Below are 22,357 nucleotides of genomic sequence, written 5' to 3'. Positions count from 1 at the left end.
TGGGCATTTTCAAGATGACAACATCCTCCCCCCCCCCCTCCCCCCTCCAATATGTGCTCAGAGGGCTGCAGTTTTGTGTGGGCAGTGTACTATGGTAATCCTAGTGTCCTCCCACATCTAATACTGCAATACAATAAGAGGTCGCCACTGTACCTCCAATAAACCTAGAGATAGAGGTCTGGTAGGACAAAAGCAGAGTCCTGCAGCAACCAGACAGTGGATTCAGAAGAATTGTCTTGGCATCCTGTTCTCTCTCCTTTCAAATTTCTCCCAAGGGCTCTGTACACCCAGCAGACCTGTCAAGCAGGATTTGACACCGCAGTGTCAAAAGGGGTGACCACAGTCCCACTCTGCATATTCAGCGGCGTTCAGAGGAGTCTTCTCTGCCCATTCAAGTCAGCCATTTATTTGCTCCTTGTAGGCATTTCAGGCCTATTCAAGACTAATAACTGGTTGGGAGCTGGCTGAGGTTTATGTTAATTGGCCTTCTGATGGTACGGGTAGGTAAATGGTAACTTAGTGAAAGTTACTTTTACTCATTCATTATTTTTATGTACTCTGACTTCACAATTGAATTGGATTTTTAATAACTATTAAAAAATAGTTTAATTATTTTTGATGCTGGTCCCTATCCCAAGATACTGTATTAGTAGTTTAATCTGTACACTGTTTTTTGGTATAGGACAGCTAGGCCTGCCATAGCAAAATAATTTGTAACATTACATTTCTACATGTCCTAATTTTAAATAAACATGCACCATGACCATTGAGCTACAAAGCCTAAAGGGGTGACTTATAAATATTTCAAAGTTTTGACCTATCAAAAGGGTTTATTTTGACAGCTCGAATTGCAGTTTTGCCAGTGCCACGGCCAGGCTACAGTGAAAGGCTGAAGCCATGTTTGCACTTACCCAGTAGTGGATGGTACAATAGGTGCTGCAGTCCACTAGTGATATTTAACTTCCAGGTCCTGGGTACACTCTATACCATAATTAAGGATTTATAGACAAGTGACATATGCCAATTAGGAATATGTCAAATCCACCATGTTTAGTGAGGGAGCACAGGCACTTTACTGATGTTTAGAAGGGGTAAAGTGCACAGAGTTCTAAATTCAGCAAAAATATAGGGTCCAGCAAAAGGTAAAAAGTCGGGATGACCACATAGAAAAGGTAGTTTTCCAGCATCTTCTCATTCATTTTTATATTTTTATGTCTCTCTCTTTCCCATCAATAGTTCTCTGTCTCCTCTTAATTCTTCTCTCACTTTTTTCTATCTCTCACACCTCCTTCTCATTCTCTATTTTTTATTTTGTTCCCCTTTAACTTCCACTCCTTTCGTATTCTTTCAGCTCCCTTTCTTCTCTGTAAAATTCAGTCCTTCGGATAAGATTAGTAGTACTCGAGGTCTCAGTTTTCTTGAAAGTTATTTATTCAACTCCTGAAATACACACCATCAGTTTCCAGGCCACAAGGAACCCATTGAACAGTATTCTCTCCCTACATTCTCAGTCCGCCTCTGACATTAGCCGTTTTGTATTCTATACTACAGGAACCCACAACACCCTCCTCTCTCCCCCATTTATTTCACTGCCCTTTACTTCACCTTATACTTTGTGTCTTCTTTGCAGCCCCTTTGACCATATCTCTCCCTATCACTCTCCCAATTGATTGTCATTCTCTGCTTTCCTCTCCATACCTCACATTCCTCTTTACTCTGTCCTTCTGCGTCTATCATTCTCTAATTTCCTCCTCCTGTCTTTCCTTTTGTCTTTTGTTTCTGCCAACAGTTCCATTTTGTCATCTTCCTTTCAGTGGAGAAGTGTGGCTCAATGGTTAGAGCGGCAGATCTCGATGCAGAGCACTGGTCCGGGACCAGGGTTCGATTCCCGTCGCGGCAGGGTCTCGGGCTATAAATTCCGTGGACCGGATATTCTCGCCTCAGTGCCTATTCTAATCATGGGTCCCACGCTGCAACTCTGGGCAATAGCTTGCTTAATCTCCACAACGGCCCCAACAGCGCTGGGATGCCTGGCTTCACCCTGGGGATGCCCAGGAGTGGACATTTCACAGGGAAAAAGCCAGGAAGGGTTCCCTAGCGGTATGAATACAGCGCCGGGAAACCCCGAACCGGGGTAGCTGTGCGCTATATAAGTACAAGCACATTTACATTTACATTCTACCATGCTCGTTTCTTTCACCCTCCTGTCGTCCTTCACCTCTCTTTTATAATTTCCCCCCACTTCACAAAGTAAAGCGTTGCTCACAACCTTACCCTTTCCTCATCTTCCACTAGCTCCTATCCTCCTCCTTTGTCTACCTTTTACTAATCCTGCCCCTTCTCTCCCCTTATTTCTCATTCCCCTATGTTCTTCTGTCATTCTCTGTCTCTCTAACTTTTGTCTTTCTCTCTCCTCCTCTCTCTCCCATTTGTCCTCTTTCACTTTTCCTTTCTGTTTGTCCCTCTCTCTCACCCCTCTCTCTCACTCTTTCTCTTCTCCACTCCCCCTTACCCACAACCCTGTGTCTATTACCTCTCACTCTCTTATCCTTCATTCCGTCTTCCTCTAGTCCCTTTTCATCTTTCTCTCACTCTTTTTTGTCCTCTTTCTCATGCCCTCTCTCCCTCCCATCTCTTCTCTCTTTTTGTAGCTCCTCCTTCCAGTTTTTACTCTTGCTTTTATTCCTCTCTATTCTTCTTGCTCCCCCTCTACCCACCTTCCCATGTCCTCTATAGTACAGTGTTACTAGGACAGGGCACCTGGGACCAATGCAGTCTTCTGTGAAACTCTGAAGTTGAAAGTGTTCTGCCACTCATCAGCATTATCATAAGGGTGGGTGGATGAGTGCTGTCGGGTGGTAATTAATAAAGAGGTTTATCGAACAAAAAACCCTCCAGCCCAGCAAGGGCTCAGTCAGGTACATCCCTACTGGTGAGAGGGTCTGACCCCACGCTTCCTCTTACAGATTGGAGACCGGAACGGGGAACTGACTGCCCGTATGAACATAGCGCAACTCAAGACTGCGCTTGGCATGAATGCAAAAGAGGAAGACGGAGAGGTGTCCCCACAGTACGATGGCTACGAAGCTCAAGGTAGGTCAGAAAAGCTCTTTTTAAACTGCCTTGTGCGGTGGCATTCGGGCGCCATATGTTTCTAAAGCAACAACTTTGATATCATGGCACCTATTCATGTAAGGGTCTCTCAAAAGTTAGCGTTGGGACACTACTCGTGGTAGACAATTGAGTTTTAGAAGTCAAAGGGAAACAACTTGGAACAACCAAGACACATCTTTTTTCCCAATTACTTGCAGGTAGTGAGCTTATGATTACTGATAGTAAATAAATGACTTCTTATTATTTGTGCAATAAATCATCCATCATAGCAGATCCGTGCTCGCTAATGCAATGCAGGACAATAATCTGAACCTTTACAAGATGCTGGGGTATCCAGAGATCATTGAGTGAGGGTGCCAATTCTGGACAGTGCTTAATGTTTCCCTGTAATGTCTGAACCATATGTAAGGAGGCTTTGATGAGAGGAGGATGCACCATTTTTGTCGTGTTGATGGCCCACGTGCTCCTGTTTCTTGTCCCTGATTTTTGCTTCTTGCAGCCAGATTCCCTTTGGATTCTTTCTGGATGTTCTTGCTTGGCTCTGCTTTTTGCCCTGTTGTTCACGGAGGATTTGGCGGCCTGTGCATCAGGTCTGCATTTACGATAATCCATCAAGAATTACAAGACTGCTAAGGAGTGTTTTCTGCTCTCTTTTATCTCTTGATCCTAACTGGGACAATCTGTGAAAAACCTGAGAGACCTTCACAGTATCCAGTCCTTGAGCAAACACCCGGCTTAGAAATGCTGTTTGAATATTAGTTACTTCAGTTCCTTCTTGGAACTGAGACGTTCAGGGCCTCTTAGATCTTGATGTTGCACTGACAAGCATTGCATCAAACAGACACCAAATATTGGGGTATTTGTGGCCCTCCGATGGACGGAACAAGTGATCGTTATAGTTTGCCACCATGATCCATGGCTTGATTATCTAAGAGTCTGCTGCGAGTGAAGCCTCTGGGCCCTAGAAGGAGGCCTTCATAAAAACTTCTTCTACCAACCACTATGTCAACAAAGCCCTGGCATCTCAGTCTGCCAATAAAGCTCGTTGGGATAGAGAAAGCCCTTAACTTTCCTTGACTGCCTTTCTGAAAATATTGTGGTTTTGGTGTGGTCTTCATTGACCAACTTTCTGAAAAGAATATGGTTTTGGTGTGGTCTTCCTTGACTGTCTTTCTGAAATGATTGTGGTTTTGGTGTGGTCTTCCTTGACCGTCTTTCTGAAAATATTGTGGTTTTGGTGTGGTCTTCATTGACCAACTTTCTGAAAATATTGTGTTTTTTGTGTGGTCTTCATTGACCAACTTTCTGAGAATATTGTGGTTTTTGTGTGGTCTTCATTGACCAACTTTCTGAGAATATTGTGGTTTTGGTGTGGTCTTCATTGACCAACTTTCTGAAAATATTGTGGTTTTTGTGTGGTCTTCTTTGACCATCTTTCTGAAAATATTGTGGTTTTAGTGTGGTCTTCCTTGACTGTCTTTCTGAAATGATTGTGGTTTTGGTGTGGTCTTCATTCACCAACTTTCTGAAAATATTGTGGTTTTTGTGTGGTCTTCATTGACCAACTTTCTGAAAATATTGTGGTTTTGGTGTGGTCTTCATCCGAGTAATATTTTTACTTTGACCCCACTCTCTCTAATAAATAGAAACATTCAGGCAGATCTGCTTTTCGGGCAGGTCTGACATCAGATATCTGGTACACTACTTTATAAGTAATATTTATGTGCTGCACATATAAAGAAACTGTGGCAGACATTGTCTGTGCTGTTGCATGTATTTCGTCCAATGTTTGTGCTCAGTTTGCTTCCCAAGTCTCTTATGCAGGACCACCTAAGATGTCTTCCCTACCTTTCCATTAAAAAACGAAGCAAATGAAGGTGCGCACAGTTCAGCGTCTTGAATGACAGACTTGAACGTCCCAGACCAGGCGCAGAAATCTGAAACACAGATTCGGAGAGGGCAGCAAGCAGGGCTGTTTAGCCACCAGCCTTAGCAAAGCTAGAAACGTCATAGGGAGAGCACACCAAAACTAGTCCCTGAAAATGGGACCGTCTCCTGCTGTTTACTCCTGAGTAGGGGGTGCAGAATCATTATTTAGCGGAAAAAAATAGTGCGAGAGTGACAAGTGCATCTTCCCAAACGTGTTCAATTTGACATCTATACAAGACTTCTCCTGAAAATGACATTCAACACCCAAAAAAAAAAGTTTTCTGCTGGAAAAAACTGATTTATGTGGTATTTTCTCTAGGGAAAAATCTTTTTTTTGTTTCAGGTTGTGGCATTTGCGCACTATTTTTTTAAAACGTCTCTAACTATCTAAAATTGACAAAATTCAACTTCTCAAATTTCACTCTAGTCTAATCCTGAACAGATCACTGAACCAGTGTGAAAGAGTAATTTGGTGCATCACTAAGTGTGCCAATGGATCGCTGATGAGGTTTGCCAACCCTTTCAAGTGTGCCCTAGATCTTACCTAGTGCACACCTAAGCAGTTTCAAAAAGCAAAACACATTCAAACTGTACAATAAAATTCCAAAATACAAAAATAGTAAAACAATACCAGTTCTGTAATCTAAGAATTAATCCAAGCAGTAACAAAGCAATAAAGATATCAACAATTATAGTCCGGTGGAGTAACTTAACCTCCTAATAACTGTATGAATATTAAGATTTTTAAACTCTGCAAAATGGCAGACAATAGTGCAGAGGTCTGTCTCTAATGGAAAGGCATTCCAAGTTTTTGCCTCTGTAATCTTCGAATATTGGTAGAATTGATTGGGGTTTTTTTAATGGATCTTTGCCTCACCCTCAGATCAGTGCTGCCTTGCAAGATCATTGTTTACCAGTTGGGTGGCACACTGAAGTGTGGATAAAACGATCGCCTTAAGACCCTTTTAATGCACTTTAAACATAAGGATGAGAATCCGAGTGCATTGGATGACGCGCTGGCTTGATGTGGCCATAGCTCCTGCCCACAGGGTGAAGCTTTGTCCTCAGAGGAGCGGGTTTGGGCCATGGCAGACCCAGCATGTGAGAGATGCCGAGCAGGGATTAAAGCAGGCTTGAACCACTGAAGAAGGTTTGGAACTTAGGACAAAAGTATTATTAACTTAACATAATATCATTAAAAGTTCAAAGTCTTTATAATCCTCTGGATTGAGCAGACTCTGCTGGAGGGGCTTTAAGTCTACAAACCCTCTCTCGTCTCACTCAGGCTTCGGTTTCCAATATCACAATCCCTGTTAGCTAAAAAATGCAAAAAAACAAGCAGTTGTAACTGCAGGTTTGTGCCATGGGAGACGAGATTTAGGAAGTTAGGAGCCTACCCCACAACTCGATCCCCTAATGTAACACACATCTCTGCAGCCCCGCCTAAGGCCTATGGCTATTTGTGGGGATTTCAGGGGCCTTCAGCCAGATTCTGCTGGGATGGGCCATCATTTTGTGTTACACCACTGGGTGCAGTTTGATTTATTGTTAACTGAGGTCACGCGCGGAAGTGGTGCCTATATACAGCTCTGCACCATCACATCCGGAGGCCAGAGAAGCCTCTGTGGAGTCTGATGATGCAACTTGTAGTTGCATGGAAGCAGTTGCTGGAAAATCTGCAGTGTCCACTCTGGTGCCTGCTTAATCCAAAAGGTGAGGTATCTGAGGTTAGACTGAGTGTCCATCAGAAAGAATATTACCAAAGGTAAGTGACCTGTCTTTATTGCAGGAAAGTAGCATTCCCCCCGCCCCCAAAAAAATAAATTCCACATTTTGTAACCCTGTGCATGCATACTTTATACAGTGTATAGAGTACGCATGAAAAAAATGTCAAAGCAGGCATACATTTGGTTGCATACATTTGGTTGTATACATAAGCAGTAGTGGCCTGTCCCCTGCCAAAGTGGGGCAGCAGGCCGGGCCAGAGGAGGGAGGAGGGATGCGGGAAATGGGGAGGGTTTGGGTACAAAAAAATTGAAAAATTAACTTACCTTACCGCTGCTGCTGTCCCTCGCGCATCGGATCTTCCTGCTTCTGACTCTGGGGCTCGGCACAGGCTCCCAGCCTGCCCTGAGGCCAATCCTGAAGCTGCCCTCACATGAGAGCAGCTTCAGGATTGGCCTTCGCGTAGGCAGCTTGTGCTCCCAGGCAGACTGGGAGCCTGTGCCTGCTCTCTCCAGCCCCGACAACACAGCTGGGGCTGGAGAGAGCTTCACGGCGCATGAGGAGTTTGGCCGGCCTGAGACGTCTGGCCAAACACCTCATGCGCATAGAAGGAAGTGCTCCAACGGCAGTGTCATCCCCTGGACCCGTCCCAAAGACTCGTCAGAGTCCTGGGGTCGGGTCCAGGGGTTTAAAATAAAATGATAATAAAACGGGTTTAAAGCCTGTTTTATTATTGTTTTATGTACTGGTGGTGGCAGGGTGGGGCGGCGCTCCTCTGCCCTGATGGAGCAGCCGCCACTGTTGTGCAAAGTAAGATGTGTGAGTTATGTAAGGAGATGTGAAATGTGTTATCACACAAGTGAAATTTTGCGTAATTTCTGATTATTGTGTTACTTTAGTTTTCTGTAATTTCTGTTTTATTGTTGCTCATTCTGATTGCAAAATCTTCACATATGAGTGACGGTTCTAGCAGAAAATTGCTCAAGGGAACTGTGAAACTGGATGTAAGCTACGACTGCAGGAGCTATATACATGCAGTGTCGTTGCATGACTTCACAAATGGGGGTGGGCGATAAACTCCACTCCGCTGGCGGAGTTTTGTCCAGCAAAAGTGGCAGAGTTAACTAGGGCCCATCCCATTGTGATGCTGCTTCTAGGTTTGATTATGTGTATGACCGTCTTTGGGTGCAGCTGTTGCCATTTGTTGCTGCCCTCCCACTCTCCCGTGTTGTCTGCCTGTGTTGCTTTCTAACAATTGCATAATTCCTCTGGATGGGATGGGCAGGGCAGGAAATCGGAATCAGGAGGATTTGGAGTAGGCGGGTGGATGGGAAGCATATGGTTATGGGTAATGTAGGATTGACAAATCAGTGCGCAGTCTTTCGTTTTATGACTTTGCATGCAGGCAAATCACAAGTCCTGTGTGGACTTCACACATGGTCTCACTGACCCAGTTACGGGTTGGCGTCGGGTGGCAACAGTTGTTGTGCTTGGTTTAGTTGGGGTAGGCAGTAATATTGTGTGTCAGAAATGGAATTTAAGCAATCACAGCAACCAGAACACAGAGCAGCAGCTTTCAGAGGAGGACAAAGCAACACATGAAAAGCTGTTACAGCATCACAACCACAACTTCTGTGTGGCTGATCCGGGCAAGAATCTGCTCTGTATCTGGGGAGACCACGCAGCAGGTAAGCGGAGCGCCAAGCTGTTTGATTCAGCAGCTGTGCATCTGAAACCCACAATGCAGGGCGGCAGCCAGCCGGGCACGAGGTCTTCAAGGAGGGAGGGTGCTGCCCTCAGGCGCAGGTGGCGTGAGGCTCCTACTTTGCCATAGGATAAGAGGAAGGGCATCTTTTAGTAACCTTTACAGGTTATGTGGTATTGGGCCCTATTGCGGAGGAAAGAGGGATACCTTCAGGCTAAATAGTGAAACTGATCTATTACTATTATTAGTCCAGGACTGGAATTCCGCTGCTCTGTGGAACTCCGCGGAACTGCATGGAGTTTTTAGGGAACTCCACAGAATTCCACTGAGTAGAACTCTGTGAGCTCCGCCCGCACCTATTCAAAAACTGTATGGGTAGTAAATTGTCCTGGTATCTAATGAGCCATTTACATGCAAGGGTATACTTGGTGCACAATGTTTACTCAGACCGCCTACAAAATAAGAGGAAAACACAGCCATTTTGATGCTGCCTAGTTCCACTTCCACCTCATACCTCTTTCTTCCACCGCCCTACAATTACTTTCTCTTTATCTCATTCTTGCAGGTTCTTTTTCATCCTTGCTTTTCCCAGTGTCACTGTTTTCACATCTTTTGCTTTCTCCATATAGCTACCTTTTCTTCCCTTTTCTCTCTCTTACTGTCTGTCAAGGTCTAAAGATGAAAAACTAAGTTGGGTTTCACAAACATGAGTATTGGTGCCCATACCCGCAAACGCCATCACAAATTAAGCACTGCTTGTGCGTCCATGGCCCCGGGTCGATGGAGCTAGTAGTTGTCACTGTTTGGCACTTTCTCTTTAATAGCAAACACAATAAGGTGATGGACGGAGTGTCGAATCGTTTCAACCATTCACCTCCAGTCACAGATCTGGGTTTATTCCATCATTCTTTTGCTCAGTATGCCACACCAGTTTGGACCCAGCCATATGCAAATCAGTCTTGACACTGTTCCTCCTGGGAACAGTCCAGCCCAACATGCCAGCCACGTCCACCCTGGACCAGAAACAAGCATCCTGGGACCGGTTTCGGGGTTTCACCCCTCATCAGCCAGGCTAGCTGGAATCCAGTGGCACAGCGAGCGAGGAACCCACGTCTGGGCATACCCTTGGGAGTTTGGGTGGACTGTTACCCTAAGGTAGAGGGTCAAGACTGATTTGCATATGGCTGGGACCAAACTGGGATGGCATGGTGAGCAAAATGATGGATTAAACCCAGAGACCTCGACTGGGGGTGGGTGGCTGAAAAGTTTCAGCTCTCCGACCATCATCTTGTTGTGTTTGCTACTTTCTATGTAATAGCTGACAAGTAGCCCTGGGTCAAGGGTGACACCTGCAGCCAGGCCTGGCTCTCTGTTAACAGGCCTGGCATTTTTAACCCAGGCCTTCAAAGGTTAAAATCAAAACTACAAATTCCAGAATGCAGTGTTCTTCTGGCTAAAGGCCCAGAAGCGGCTGAAGTTATCACATACATGAAAGCTATAGCTATATTATGCGATGTAAGATTTGCGTGTTTTCGTTGCTGTTCCATATTGGCCTATTCCTGTCCATATTGGTGTCATGTTAAGGTTGTCCTAAAGCTGTTTCATCAGGGTAGCACCGGGCGCTCCTAGCGAGGAAACCTCCTGCCCGGTAATGGTGTGAACAGCCAGGATGTCAGGGCCGCGCAGCCTCCGCGGAGGTCCTGGGAGGCGGGTCTGTAACCTCGTTAACATCGACGCCTCCTCTTGGATGTTTAAGTGGTCGGGCAGCTGATGGCCCTGCAGCGCTCGGCCTTCCTGGAGACGTCTCGCTTCACTTCCCAGAAGCCGGGAACGGAGGGAGCTGCCGGTGTTTACCGGCCCTTCAAGTCGAGCCAAGGAAGGAAGGGAGGGGAAGCAGGGCCTCTTCCAGAGAAACCTGCCTGTCCAGGCTGTGTAAATTCAGCGGGCTCTTCCTGCCTCTCCCGACAGAGAAGCCTCTATGGGCACAAAGCTCCTGGGAATTGTGTTCAACGTCAAACACTTCCCCTGTCATCAATGGGGCGCAAACTAATATCAGAACAAGCATTTACAATGCAACGGTCTCGGCATTGTTAAAGTTAGAGCTATTGGCATTGCTCATGACATTATTTTTGTTTATGTTTTTGTTTTTAAAACCTTGCCTGGGATTCTGTGTTATGGAGTGGAATTATGTGGAATGGTATTTTGTGTTGTGTAGTGGTATGGTGGAGTTTAACTACGTGGTGTTTGTTGTTGAATTTGATAGGATTATGTGGTATTCTGTGGCGTGCATTGGCTGTATGTGGTGTGTTGTGTATATGTGTTGTTGAGTTGAATTATGAGGTGTGTTGTCGAATTGTGTGGTGTAGAATGGTAGTGTGTGGAATGGAATGGTGTTGCGTGGAACTGTGTGGCGCTGAATGAAATCATGCTGATAGGAGTTATGTGGCATGATGGCTCGGTTGGAAGGAATGCAAGAGAGAGGCGACAGAGAGAAGGAAAAGCTGGTAAGGATGAGAGTGCATAACATGGGAAAAAGACAGAATGAAGGGGTGAGAAGCAAAAGGAAGCAGGAAAAGTGGATAGAGCGGCAAGTGAGAGAAAGGCTAGAGGATGGAAGAGCGAGGAGGGCAGAAAAGGGAATGAAAGGAGGAAAAGGCACAGCAAGAGGAGTGCGAGAAAGGAGAAGGAAGAGAAAGAAAGGAGAAGAGTGGTAAGAGTAGAGGAGGAGGGAGGCAGACTCAGAACGGGGAGAGCTGAACCGGCTGCAGTCAGTGCCGTCGATGCTGCACCTTGTCATTCAATAGTCAAATATCAGACTTAGCAAGTCAGAAATGAACCAGCTGGCACAAGCCGTGATAGGGTCCTGCAGTGGCACTACGTTCAAGCACAGATAAATCGGATGGGAAAAAAATGACAGTAATCACTTTCACAACCTATGGTGCACTGCTACATTATATAAAACTTCCCCAGAAGCAACACAGTTTAAGTTATTTGATATACACTGCTATGCAGCATCACATGTAACTGGTTGCCATACAAGCCTACGAGACAGACAACATATCCAACAGCAGCATCAGCGTGACGGAACTCCTTAATAGCAGCAGCAACATGGCTGTAATCTACTAGAACCCACTGCTAGAATGCGGGTCACCCCCGCTGCAGAGAACAAGAAACCTACAATAGTACATACGTGTATAACTACCTTAACTTGCGGAGAGCGTCAGCTTTCCCGCGGCACCTTTCAAACGGAAGGCGTTCAGAGCACAGCTACATTGTGGGGTCGCCTAAAAGACATGTGGCATCAAGAAGGCTGACGACCCAGCAAGACCTACCGCTGGAATCAGAACAACCCTGCCACTCCAAAAGAAGAATGTCGCTCAAAGTTCGCACCCTGGTTCAGGCAATGTATAACACTTTCTTTGTATTCCTAAACATAATCAGCAGAACTATCATCTGCTCCTTAAGAGAAAATAATCATAACCCCAATATAAGTAGGCCTGTCCGAAGCCCCGGCATTTCCTGGGGGCCAGGCCGAGCAGCCACCAGATACCTACTCCCACCCGCTCCCTACACGTTGTCAAAGGATACTCAGCGCCAGCATCTTGGATTGGTAGTCAAAGGCTACCACCTCGCCCTGCAACCGCTGCTCTTGGCAGGTCCGACAGGACACCTGGCTGCCGATGCTAAAATACTCCCCCGGAGCCGCCATCTTGTCAACACAGCCAGGGCGGTCTCGGTTCGGCCTTTTCCACGCCAGCCAGCGCCTGACGTCACGACGCGGCGCGATGGAGAGGACCTGCGTGCTTCCTGGTGTCTGGAGTGACAGTGGCCCTTGCCCCGCCCGTCAGCGGCCTCGAGCAGTTGCTCGTGTGTCAAGTCACGAGCGCACGAGGAAATGCTGGTTCTGTGACGTTAAACCCGCGGTATCTCCATGGTTACCAGACCTAAACCATGTGACCGGAATTGGAGCTATACTCTGGGATACCAAACCGCCATAGAAAATAACGCGAATCGTTCTTGGTAATTTAAATAACTATTTAGAGGCGTCAATTTCTTATTGCACAGGTTTAGGAATATATACTGTATACGGCACTGAGAACATTAAATTGGACACAAGCAGCCTACAATTATTCTATGACATGGTCCGACAAACAAGCACTGCACAAATCACATCAGGTAAAGCTGTCTTTACACTATTCGAGCAGTATTTTGAAATGTTTAAACACTACCAATACATCAGAAGTGCTGTTGTATTCGACTCGATTCCGGGCCCTTACAGGCCCAGATGACTTGCCCGGGTTGCGGTACGGGTGCACTGGTGTCCAACTTGTTTAAATCTCAGCTGAGGACTGCGCAGGGAAACTAGACACAAGTGATCCTGTTATTTAATTTGGGAAACTGACTCAGTTTAACCACCGCCTTTCTCCGAGGCAAAGCAGAAATGCCTCGGAGAAACGCAGTGGCGTTTTCGGATTCGGGGGCGTGTTTCTTTTTCTCTCCTCTTGCCATTGGCTGGAGGAGAGAAAAACACGCCTAAAAAAGGGTGTGGCTAAAAAGTTGAAAAGCACTCTAAGCATCATAAGATCTCCGGACTTCCGGTTCTGCCTTCGGCAGACCGGACGGTCCCTCGACCTAAAAAGTGGCCTGCAGCAGAGGTCTGATGCCCAGTCCTGATATGACATTTAATACACCTGCGCATTCTGGGATATGTAGTCTTGGGTTCCGGAGTAGCGTGCTACCCTCCCAAAAGCACTTCAACAGCTCTTCAGCGGTAGCAAGGGCTATATAAATGTAAACCCTTCCCTCTTCTATCCCTCCACTACCGTTTTCAAATAACAGACTAACATGTCAACCGCTCAAATTAATTTCATACTTCCCTATATGAATTCACCACTAATCTTTTTTTTTGTTCTGGATTCGCGTACTACTTGCCGAAAAAGCGTTTTGATGCCTTGTCATGGTTAGTAAATGCTATATAAATGCAATTACATTTACAATTACAATATATTGAATCGAGTTGACTAACACCCTTGCATGAGTTGTGAAAGGAACGCCTGTAAGAGGTCCCAGGAAGTGTCTAGCAGCCGCTTCCTGTAGGGTAGTTCTAGGTTGGGTGTTAAATCGTGTTCATGATACTAAAACCAAGATCCTTAGCCTATAGATTATTCCCTCAAACAGACCTCAACAAAGCTCCCAACAGAGTCTCATATCCAAGCTGACGTCACCTGTGCCTGGCATCTCTTACCCAGGCTACCCCTGGGCCTTGAAGGCTTCTCAGACGTTTGTGCAGGACCTGAGACAACACCTTGGAGGCAGGCCCACTGTACGCTTGAACTGATTTTTCCAGGTGCCATCAGCACCGGAGTCCAACTATGAAAACACATGTCCTCTACCGAAAGAGAGAACTTAGCAGCTGTGGCATCTGGCTTCATCTAGCTGCCACAGTATTAGTGAAGATAATAGTCTTGTTTTATATAGAAATCGCCAAATACATATTATTTGAGGAGTGTGGGTCCCCTGAAAAACATGGGGAGAGGGCTGGGTCATATTGCCCCCTCTGACCCGGCTTGTGAAAGCCCTGGTCTCATATACTCTTGTATTTCTTCAAGTAATTAAGGTTTCCATCATTTCCGGATCCTGTGTCTGGTCAGACACAAGGTGCTTCGCTACCTTGGGGCTAGCTTTGTGTCTAGAGATACCATATACATACATGCATACAGTGGCGCTGTGTGTTATGGGTGTTTTCATTTACAGCCTGCGTGCCGCGTGCGGAGAAGCCCCCTGGGATTCTGAAGCCACCGCCACGCCTACACTGCTGCAGTGTTCTGGGGAGGAGCGAAGGGTCGGCTCACACCAGCAGGTCCCGGGTTCTCCAGGCACATTGTCCAGGAAGCACCTAGAAGTTAATTCTGCACAGCATAGCGTATGCTCTCCGTGAGCAGCTGCCAGGGCTTGCACATCAACAGAGAGCAGCACTTTCCTCCATGAGCCACATTCACACTGGTGAAGCCTGGGTGCAGGAGAGCACAGACCCAAGTTCACCCGCCTGCAAAGAATGGATGCACGAGGCTCTGCACCCGCACACCTTTGCCCCAACCAACAAGTGCACAACTCGTGATTCGCCTTATGCACACAGAGCAATTTGGCATAGTTCTCATTTGTGAAACCAGCCATGGCTAGTTTGCTGGGTTATTTTGCAGTCGGTGCACTCTGCATTGCAAAAAGAAAAGTCTGTAAATCGTGCCCATTGTGCTTTAGGTATTGTCCTTTTTCTGCCTTTTCTTCTCTGTATTATATGATTTTGGTTATGTGTCATGGTTGTCTTGGCTGGTGTGTTGCACCACTGGTCTGTGTTGGCTTTGCCCTACTCATGGTTACATGACTGGTCACCTTGCCTGGTGCAGTGCAAGCCAGAGCTTGTGCCAGGCTGCCTTGTTCAATTGTTGCAAGACACAACAGCTTGCCTATGTGGTTGCCACCCGCGAATTTGATGCCTGCTGGAGCTTGTGGGTGTAATGAGCAGTGCCCATGGTTGGAGATGGCCTCTTTGCCAAACATTGGTGTCATACAGGAAGTTGTAAAGGGTGCACTGCACTGCAGTGGTCGCTGCGACTTGGCACTGCATGTGTGCTTGTTATTACCGTAAAGAGGAGTGAGGCGGTGGAGTACCACACTTTTTAGACTGAAGACACCCCTGCGTCTTCACTTGGCTGTGATAGGGCACTGTGCTAGCCACTCCTAGTCCGATGCAAGCCAACCCGTGCACGCCCTGTTGTCTTGTCCGATTTGGCTTGTATGCCTGGCTGTCGAGTTTGCCTGCTCCAGGGTGGTGTAAGGCTTGGATCTGCCGTTGGGGTCAACAGGAGAGTGCGCGATCATGGTTCAAGCATATTCCATACCCATCTACTGTGGCGCGTTGAGTGCAGGATCCGTACACCCTGGGGGTCACAAATGAGCAACTGAAATCGAGCCGCAGAATGGCGTCCAACACAATGAGAAATAAATGTCTGATGAAAGGAAATAATCAAAGCACCAGAAGCAAAGTCTAAGGCTTCATCGGTTTCCAGAACATAAGAGGATCCCACAGCGTTCTCGTCCCCCAGGGTAGTCTTTCAAAGCCCAGTGGTCTGAGGGCAGCAGTAATGGTGTCAACCCTCACAGACGCTCTTCTGCCATTACCGTATGTCTTAGTGGTTCTGCGCGCGGGCCTTCTGGACTCTTTGAAGGTCCTGGGAGGTGAATCCCTAATCTCATTAGCATTGACGCTCTCTTTTTAAGGTTTAATTGGCCTGGCAGCAGCTCAGCAGCCTTTGCAGAGGTCTCGGCGCACTTCCCTGAAGTGAAGCTGGGGCTGAACGGGGCCGCCAAGGATTCCTTGTGGATCCTCAGTGTATGGCCCTGGAGGCGGAGAGCCTCTTCCAGGAAAGCCCCTCTGTAGGAGGACATCTTCACTCTGGTGGTCCCTCATGGCTGTCCCAAGCACAGACACGCCTGTCCACACTCACATTCAGAGACAAGCCAACCACAGGCTGCCAGATACCTCTGTCTCACCCAAGACCAGCCTGCTCCACTCCTGGGGGTTAGTTCAACAACCAAATGAATTCTGGGAGTTGTACTCCTGAATCTTTTGATATAACACACCTGAAAACAATGGTTTTCCAAAGCAAAGTCCAGGTCTGGAGCATGGCGCCCTTGGTGGCACGGAGTCATCGGGTAACTTTAGACTTCAGTTGCAAAGGTGAACTTCTCTTTTCAGAACAAGATGTAGGGAAGTTTACATAAAAACAGTGCTGAACAGTATTTATGTAGCTAGACCACTTTTATGTTGGCATGATATCATGTTTCAAGAGGAGACTTTGATGTAACAAATACGCGCATTCCATAATAACCCCGTAGGTAAAAGTCTTCATTTGTTTACATTGAAATACAGTGATGCAATTATTCTTAAAAGGAAATACCTGGTGCAGAAGGAAGTCTTCTACGTCTTTTGTAGAAATTGAGGTGGCTGTAGGGTATGCACTAAGGGCCTGTTTCACAAACTGCATTTTATAGTAACTATAGAGGCATTACAGTAGAACTAATTACTTACTACAAAATGCAGTACAAAAAATCTGCAGGTGAAACTATCCACCTTCACCCCTCCTGTCTTTCTATGGAGAGTTCTCCATAAATGTGAGTTTACTACTTTGCAGTAAATGTGGGAGGGACCTGGGCAGTGGTGGGAAGGTGGAGAATATCTACTACAAAATGGGAGGGGTTTAGGGAAAACTAAGGAAAGGTTTAGGGATGCTACTATAAACACCCATTCACAAAAGATTAATCAAATTGCTATTCACAAACTACATTTAGGGGCTATTTACTAAGGTAACTTTGCACATGAAAAAAATTACGCATGTAAATTTACTCTTCCACTTTGTAGTTAATCTTCTACTTTTGGCTAGTCTCCAAGAGTAAATTTACTACAAAGTGTGGATTTTCATGTCGCCACCCCTTGAAGTTTTAAGACGAATAGCCAAAATAGTTTGTGTTAAACAAAAATGTAAATGAATGTGTGTATTTATTTTAAATGTAGAACAAAATAAAAAAACCTACAACACTATTAACTTAATTTTGAAATAAATATTTAATGAAATATATTAAATTTGTATATTATGTATTAAAAATTTGTTTTAAATTATTGTAATTATTTTTTTAAAATATAGTTACATTCATTCTTAAATTAAAAAATATTATTAAAATAATTTCAAATAAAATACTTTTTATTTTTTATTTATTTATATTTTTTAACATTAAATCAAATGTATGTATATATTTTGAAAGTAGAAATAAAATTATTTATTTTAGCATTATTTCCAGTGGTGTTCTGTTTTAAGTCCCTGCCAGAATCTGTGGCAGGGTGCTGCAGTATCGGTGGTTGGCCATGTGTAGTGCTAGACTTTGCCCAGGCCTGAGATAGAGTACATTTCGGGGGGGTGGACATTCAAACCTACACTACTCTTAGATGTAAATTTACACTTGGAAATGGCAATTAGCACACAAGTGTAGATGTGCACCTAAGTGTTAGAGTAAATTTGCACATAAGTAAATCTACACATATTAATTTCCCTTTATAAATAGGGCCCTACCTTTTACGCTGAGAGATGACAGGATCATACTTTGAAATCTGCTGTTCTGGGTTTGCAAACAGTGATAGCTCCAGTTCATATGTGACCATCAGAGTTTGGAAGTTGGTATTTGCACTGCAGACATTGCAATTTGTTAGAAAAAAAATGGAGGCACAGCTTTGTTCCAAACTAGTGTAGTGAATGGAATTACAATCAAGCCCAGGACTTGAAATGTGGTGTCCTTTCAATATGGAGACATTTTGCAGATGAAATTGTAACTGCAGTGACCAAAATGTTAGTAGAGGTTAAAGCAGAAACTATGTAGATGCCATGCCACCAGGTGTTAACAATTTCACTTACAGTTGTGTCTGCATTTTAAGCCAACATCTTTGCTTGTTGGTTGTTGTAGGCCCTTCCTATTCTAGGCACAGAATAAAACTACAAGTAACAGAGGTCAAGGTGTTTTAGGCTGAAAGCTTGGGACTGGTTGAAATTGTCACTTTTGATAAGAAACAAATTCTGCATCTGTTAATTAGCTGTCACACTGTACCAGGGTTGGGATGGCCCGGGCCCTGAAAAAAGGAGGAAGCACAGCCCTCTGGAGACAACACAGTAGGTGACTCCCCATTGAAGTTTTGGCGGAAAGTCCCTGGCAGTGATGTGGCTAGTGGTGGAGCTGAGGTTCGCAGAGGAGATGTGAATAGCAACCACTTGATGGCGCCATCTTGAATTGTCCCTGCACGCTGTGCAACAGGGTTGGGACAGGGGTGGAGAGGTGATGTTGCACCCTAAGATTGGCCAGGAGTGCCTGGCTTCTAGAACTTTCCACTTCTATTTAAAAACTCTTGCACAAAGTAGAGGGATTTGCAGTTGTTGGACTTGGACATGGACTGCGACAGCAGAAGCACAATGGGAAGTTGAAAGGCAAGCTCCCTGATGGACTAGGGACTGTGTCGCAGCTGACCTATGACAGAACCCAGGACCAGTGGGTCTCTCCAAGACCAGTGAGGCTGGTTCCATTATACCCCCTAAAGAGCAGCTAGGAGAAGATCTCGACTTCTGAACCCCAGAAGAAGGAGAAGGCTTCAGAGACAATGACAAAGAGGAAAGTGTAGTGGGCTGGCCCCACGTGTTCAAGAGACATAGTAGCCGTAGCCGAGATGTACTTCATGTAGTTTATTAAGTCCTTAAGAAGTATTTACAGCAAACCTCACCAGGAGCAGCCTGCTAGCTGCTCAACCCATCTAACAACACTCACACCCAACCATTCCACTCATGTCAATCACGCCAACATTCTACACCGAACACTCACACTGGCTGAGCAGCTAGGGACAAGGTGAAAGGGAATATTACAGCATACCATGAGAATACTACAAAAAACTAGCTCAGGGAGCCAGTGGAACCAGCTCCCTGCAAAGTGTTTCAGCTTAGTGGCTAGGAGGCCTGTTTGAAAGGCTCCAGGTGGCTATGACTCACCACTAGGAACAAAATGAGCCCAAGATTGTACAATTTGACCCAACAAGGCTCGGGATATAGCAGGGAAAAGGATTTGACCTTTTACCCCAGCCTAGAAAACAGAGCCCCATGCATTCTGCTGCAAGTCCTCGAGATACCTCGGAGTGGACCAGTTCCCGGGGGTGATGCAAAGTCTCTTAACCCCTTGCATGTATCGGACGGCCCCCGGCCGTCCGACATCACAGTGAGCATGTGCGGAGGACGGCCGGGGGCCGTCTGAACCCCGCCCACTCATTAGTTTGCCTGCACAGCGGTGGAATGTGCGCAGCGCGCAAGGGGTTAATTATTGATGAGCCTTCGAGGGGGGTGTATGAAGCCCCAGAGGTATTTGAGGTCCCAGGACTTCATCCCCTCGACTGGTTCATGCAAAAGGGGGGCCGTGACCACACCTCGTGGCTGCCGCCAAGGAAGAAGAGGCGGGAGTGCCGTCATGCTAGGCCCTGCCTCCCGCAAAGAAATACGGTGCTCGGCTCCCTTTTGGGTCCCCAATGACGGAAGAGGGGGTGCGCCGGCGATTCCCCCAAGGATGAAGAAAGGGGGTGCCACATCTCCAGGCCCCGCCAGCAGAGCAACAAGGGGGGCTTGGTGGTGGGTTCGCCCCGCTCCCCATGCCATGGCTGGAGGCAGCGAAGCAGCCACCACACAAGAAACACCCCCCCAATCCCCCAGCTTCGCAGCCGAAAGTTAAGCACTCCCATGGCTAGAACGTTAGTTTTACAGCCCGAGAGTGAAGTCACCTCTGGTTGTGGTTTTTATGGCTGCCCGTTTTGTGGCCTGTACTGGTTAAAGAAAGACACAGACACATGTGATGTTCATTTTAGTTGCTTTATTGATATTATAATGCTGAAAGTCATTTCGACAATTGTTGTAATGCTTTATTGACAATAATAATTACCTTTGCAAATGGTTATGGATTAAAGTGACATGATGGTGGTTTTTACCTGTGGATTATTTGTCTTTTAATGTGGTGAGCCTTTGACACAGCCAGTAGCCCTGCTATTTCTTTAAAGTGATACCCCCTCTATTGTGATTTTCAATCTGGTATTGGGGGTACTGTGATTTTGAGGGTCATGACCCAGTAGGGGTCAAAAGTGATTCCAGAATGTCACCTAAGGTATTTCTACCAATATGATTGATATATTAGTACATTATTGAGTAGTATTTAGTAGTGTGTGTGTAATAAATGTACTTTTCCTTTTTCAAAGAGAAAGCACTTGATGGCCAATCCTTTATTGACTGTTATTAATGTGTGCCAGCGCATGATGATTACTAGCTCACACCACCTCCCCGAACTCTGCTCTGCTTCGCTACACTTAGAGAGTCAAGCGCTACAATGGGGTGCTTGGTTTCCAGAAAAGTGAAAATATGGATCAGTTTATTTGCGCAGCCCTCACATCCTGCAAAACTAATAAACACATTTCTTACAGTAGCTTTTTCAGTCATGTGTGTTACTGCACAAGTTTATCCACAAATTCCTTCATTTGTAAAGGAAAAGACTACAACTGTTGTGATATGTTTTGTCTTTGCACATCTGCTCCCACTTCCCCTTCGCTATCTCACACCATGTTTCAAATTCTGTATCATATTTATAGTTCACCTTTTCTTCACCTGCCTCCTTCTCTTCTTGTTCAGTTCATTATCGTCCCAACTGCTACAGATGATACCGAAGTATCCACCATGGAAATATCTCTTTCTCCATCGCCATGAGCTTTATTTCCCCTTGATCCTGGAAACTTGAATTGGCTAATGAGAGTAAACAACCACCCTCTCCCCTCAAACAAAGTAACAAGTACCAGGCGTAGTAATACATTTGGTAGCAAAATCACTGGCGGTTCGATTGATCCTCACATATAAATACAACCTTCTTGTTACTACCCTTTAGACCATACTTTCTGTGACTGTCCATGACATGACAAGGCTACCCATGATGATGTTTCTGGGAACACTAATAATTCCTGTCATGGGTGAATATCTAATGCAATTGCTCAGGCTTCCATAATGGTAACATCTCAGGCTCCTTTCTGTCTCTTGTATCTCTTACTCATAAGGTTGACACAATGTATCTTATGTTGAACCATATAGTCTTGTCATTTTCTGATATTTCAGCCATTCTTCAGGCTACTGTTCACTCTCTCTTCATTGTGTTAAATATGTCCTACTTATGTTGGTGGTACTCAAAAACAAACAAGAACTATATCCATCAGTTAAGTATGTGCAAGTTCTTTTTTTATTTATTTTTTATTTAGTGAAACATCATTGTGACTCACTTGTTTTTTATGACCCTCTCCTACTTTCAAGAAAGTATTGCAGAACTCTTTGAAGCTCTTACTGTCACTGCCTACTATGTCACACTTAGCCCTGATATGTGCAAGAAATCGGGACTCTTTTATATCAGTTTAGTGACATTGATTGAAACAATCACATTGTGATAACTCCAATCAGTTCTGTGACCTAATTCCAGCATTCACAGCTAAAGAACTGAAATCTCATCTTCTGACTTATTGGTAAAATCTAGTGAACTTGTCTTTTCCACAAGGAATATTGCCTGACCGTCTTAAGATTGGCCACGTAGCTCTGTTGCTGAAGAGACCGTCTGCCGGAGCCAAATATCACACCAGCCTACTGCCAATGTCGAACCGCGTAGCATCCTCATTTAGATAACACATTGTACTAATAGGCTTTTGGGAAAATTCAATTTCTGATTCAGATCAGGGTGTATATCAGAGACCCTACTCCAGGTGGGGAATGATGTTTATCTATCATGGACTCTCTTAGTTCCTCTCTACGGTCTTCTTGACCTCTCAGCTGCTTTTGCTACGGCCAGTCTCTTCTTGTCTCATGTATACTCTCTAAGAATGGCTGAACATTGATTGCTCTGTTTTTATTTGCTTATCTACATACTTGTCTAATTACTCTTAACATATTAAATGAATGTACCCCTCTCTTAGTTCCTTCAATATCGTACAAGGAGTTCCACACAGATCCATATTGGTTTCTGTCATATTTAGTCTTTACTTAGAAAATCTTGGAAACATCAGAAAACATTTGGTCTTCTATATCATCAAAAATCTGATGACATGCTGCTTGGCCTTAAGAGTTTTTATCCTGTCGATACTTAACACTTAGCTGAGCCACCTGCGATCCAAGACATGACAGCACTTCATCACTTGAAACTTAACACCTCAAAGACTGAATTTATATCAATCTCTGCTACTCATTCATCATGCTGGTACAAACCCGGCTTCACGTTGTCCGCATCCTAGAC

At 45.3% G+C, this 22,357-nt stretch overlaps 1 protein-coding gene across 7 annotated transcripts in view; it reads left to right on the top strand.

The window, feature by feature from the left end:
- GPSM1 (G protein signaling modulator 1) overlaps positions 1–22,357 on the top strand; it is a 982,732-nt gene that overhangs the window by 469,743 nt on the left and 490,632 nt on the right. For all 7 annotated transcript variants that reach the window (XR_014963238.1, XM_085613283.1, XM_085613273.1 and 4 more), the window contains one exon: positions 2,967–3,093. Coding sequence is in view for 6 of the 7 variants with exons in the window: in XM_085613283.1 (XP_085469409.1) it covers positions 2,967–3,093 (127 nt within the window). In the remaining variant the exon portion in view is untranslated. The remainder of the gene's footprint in view (positions 1–2,966; positions 3,094–22,357) is intronic.

The sequence above is a fragment of the Triturus cristatus genome, chromosome 1_2 (assembly GCF_964204655.1).
Source record: "Triturus cristatus chromosome 1_2, aTriCri1.1, whole genome shotgun sequence".
In the NCBI taxonomy this organism is placed as follows: domain Eukaryota; kingdom Metazoa; phylum Chordata; class Amphibia; order Caudata; family Salamandridae; genus Triturus; species Triturus cristatus.
Note: the sequence above shows the minus strand (reverse complement) of the source record. Positions and strands in the feature narration are given on the sequence as shown.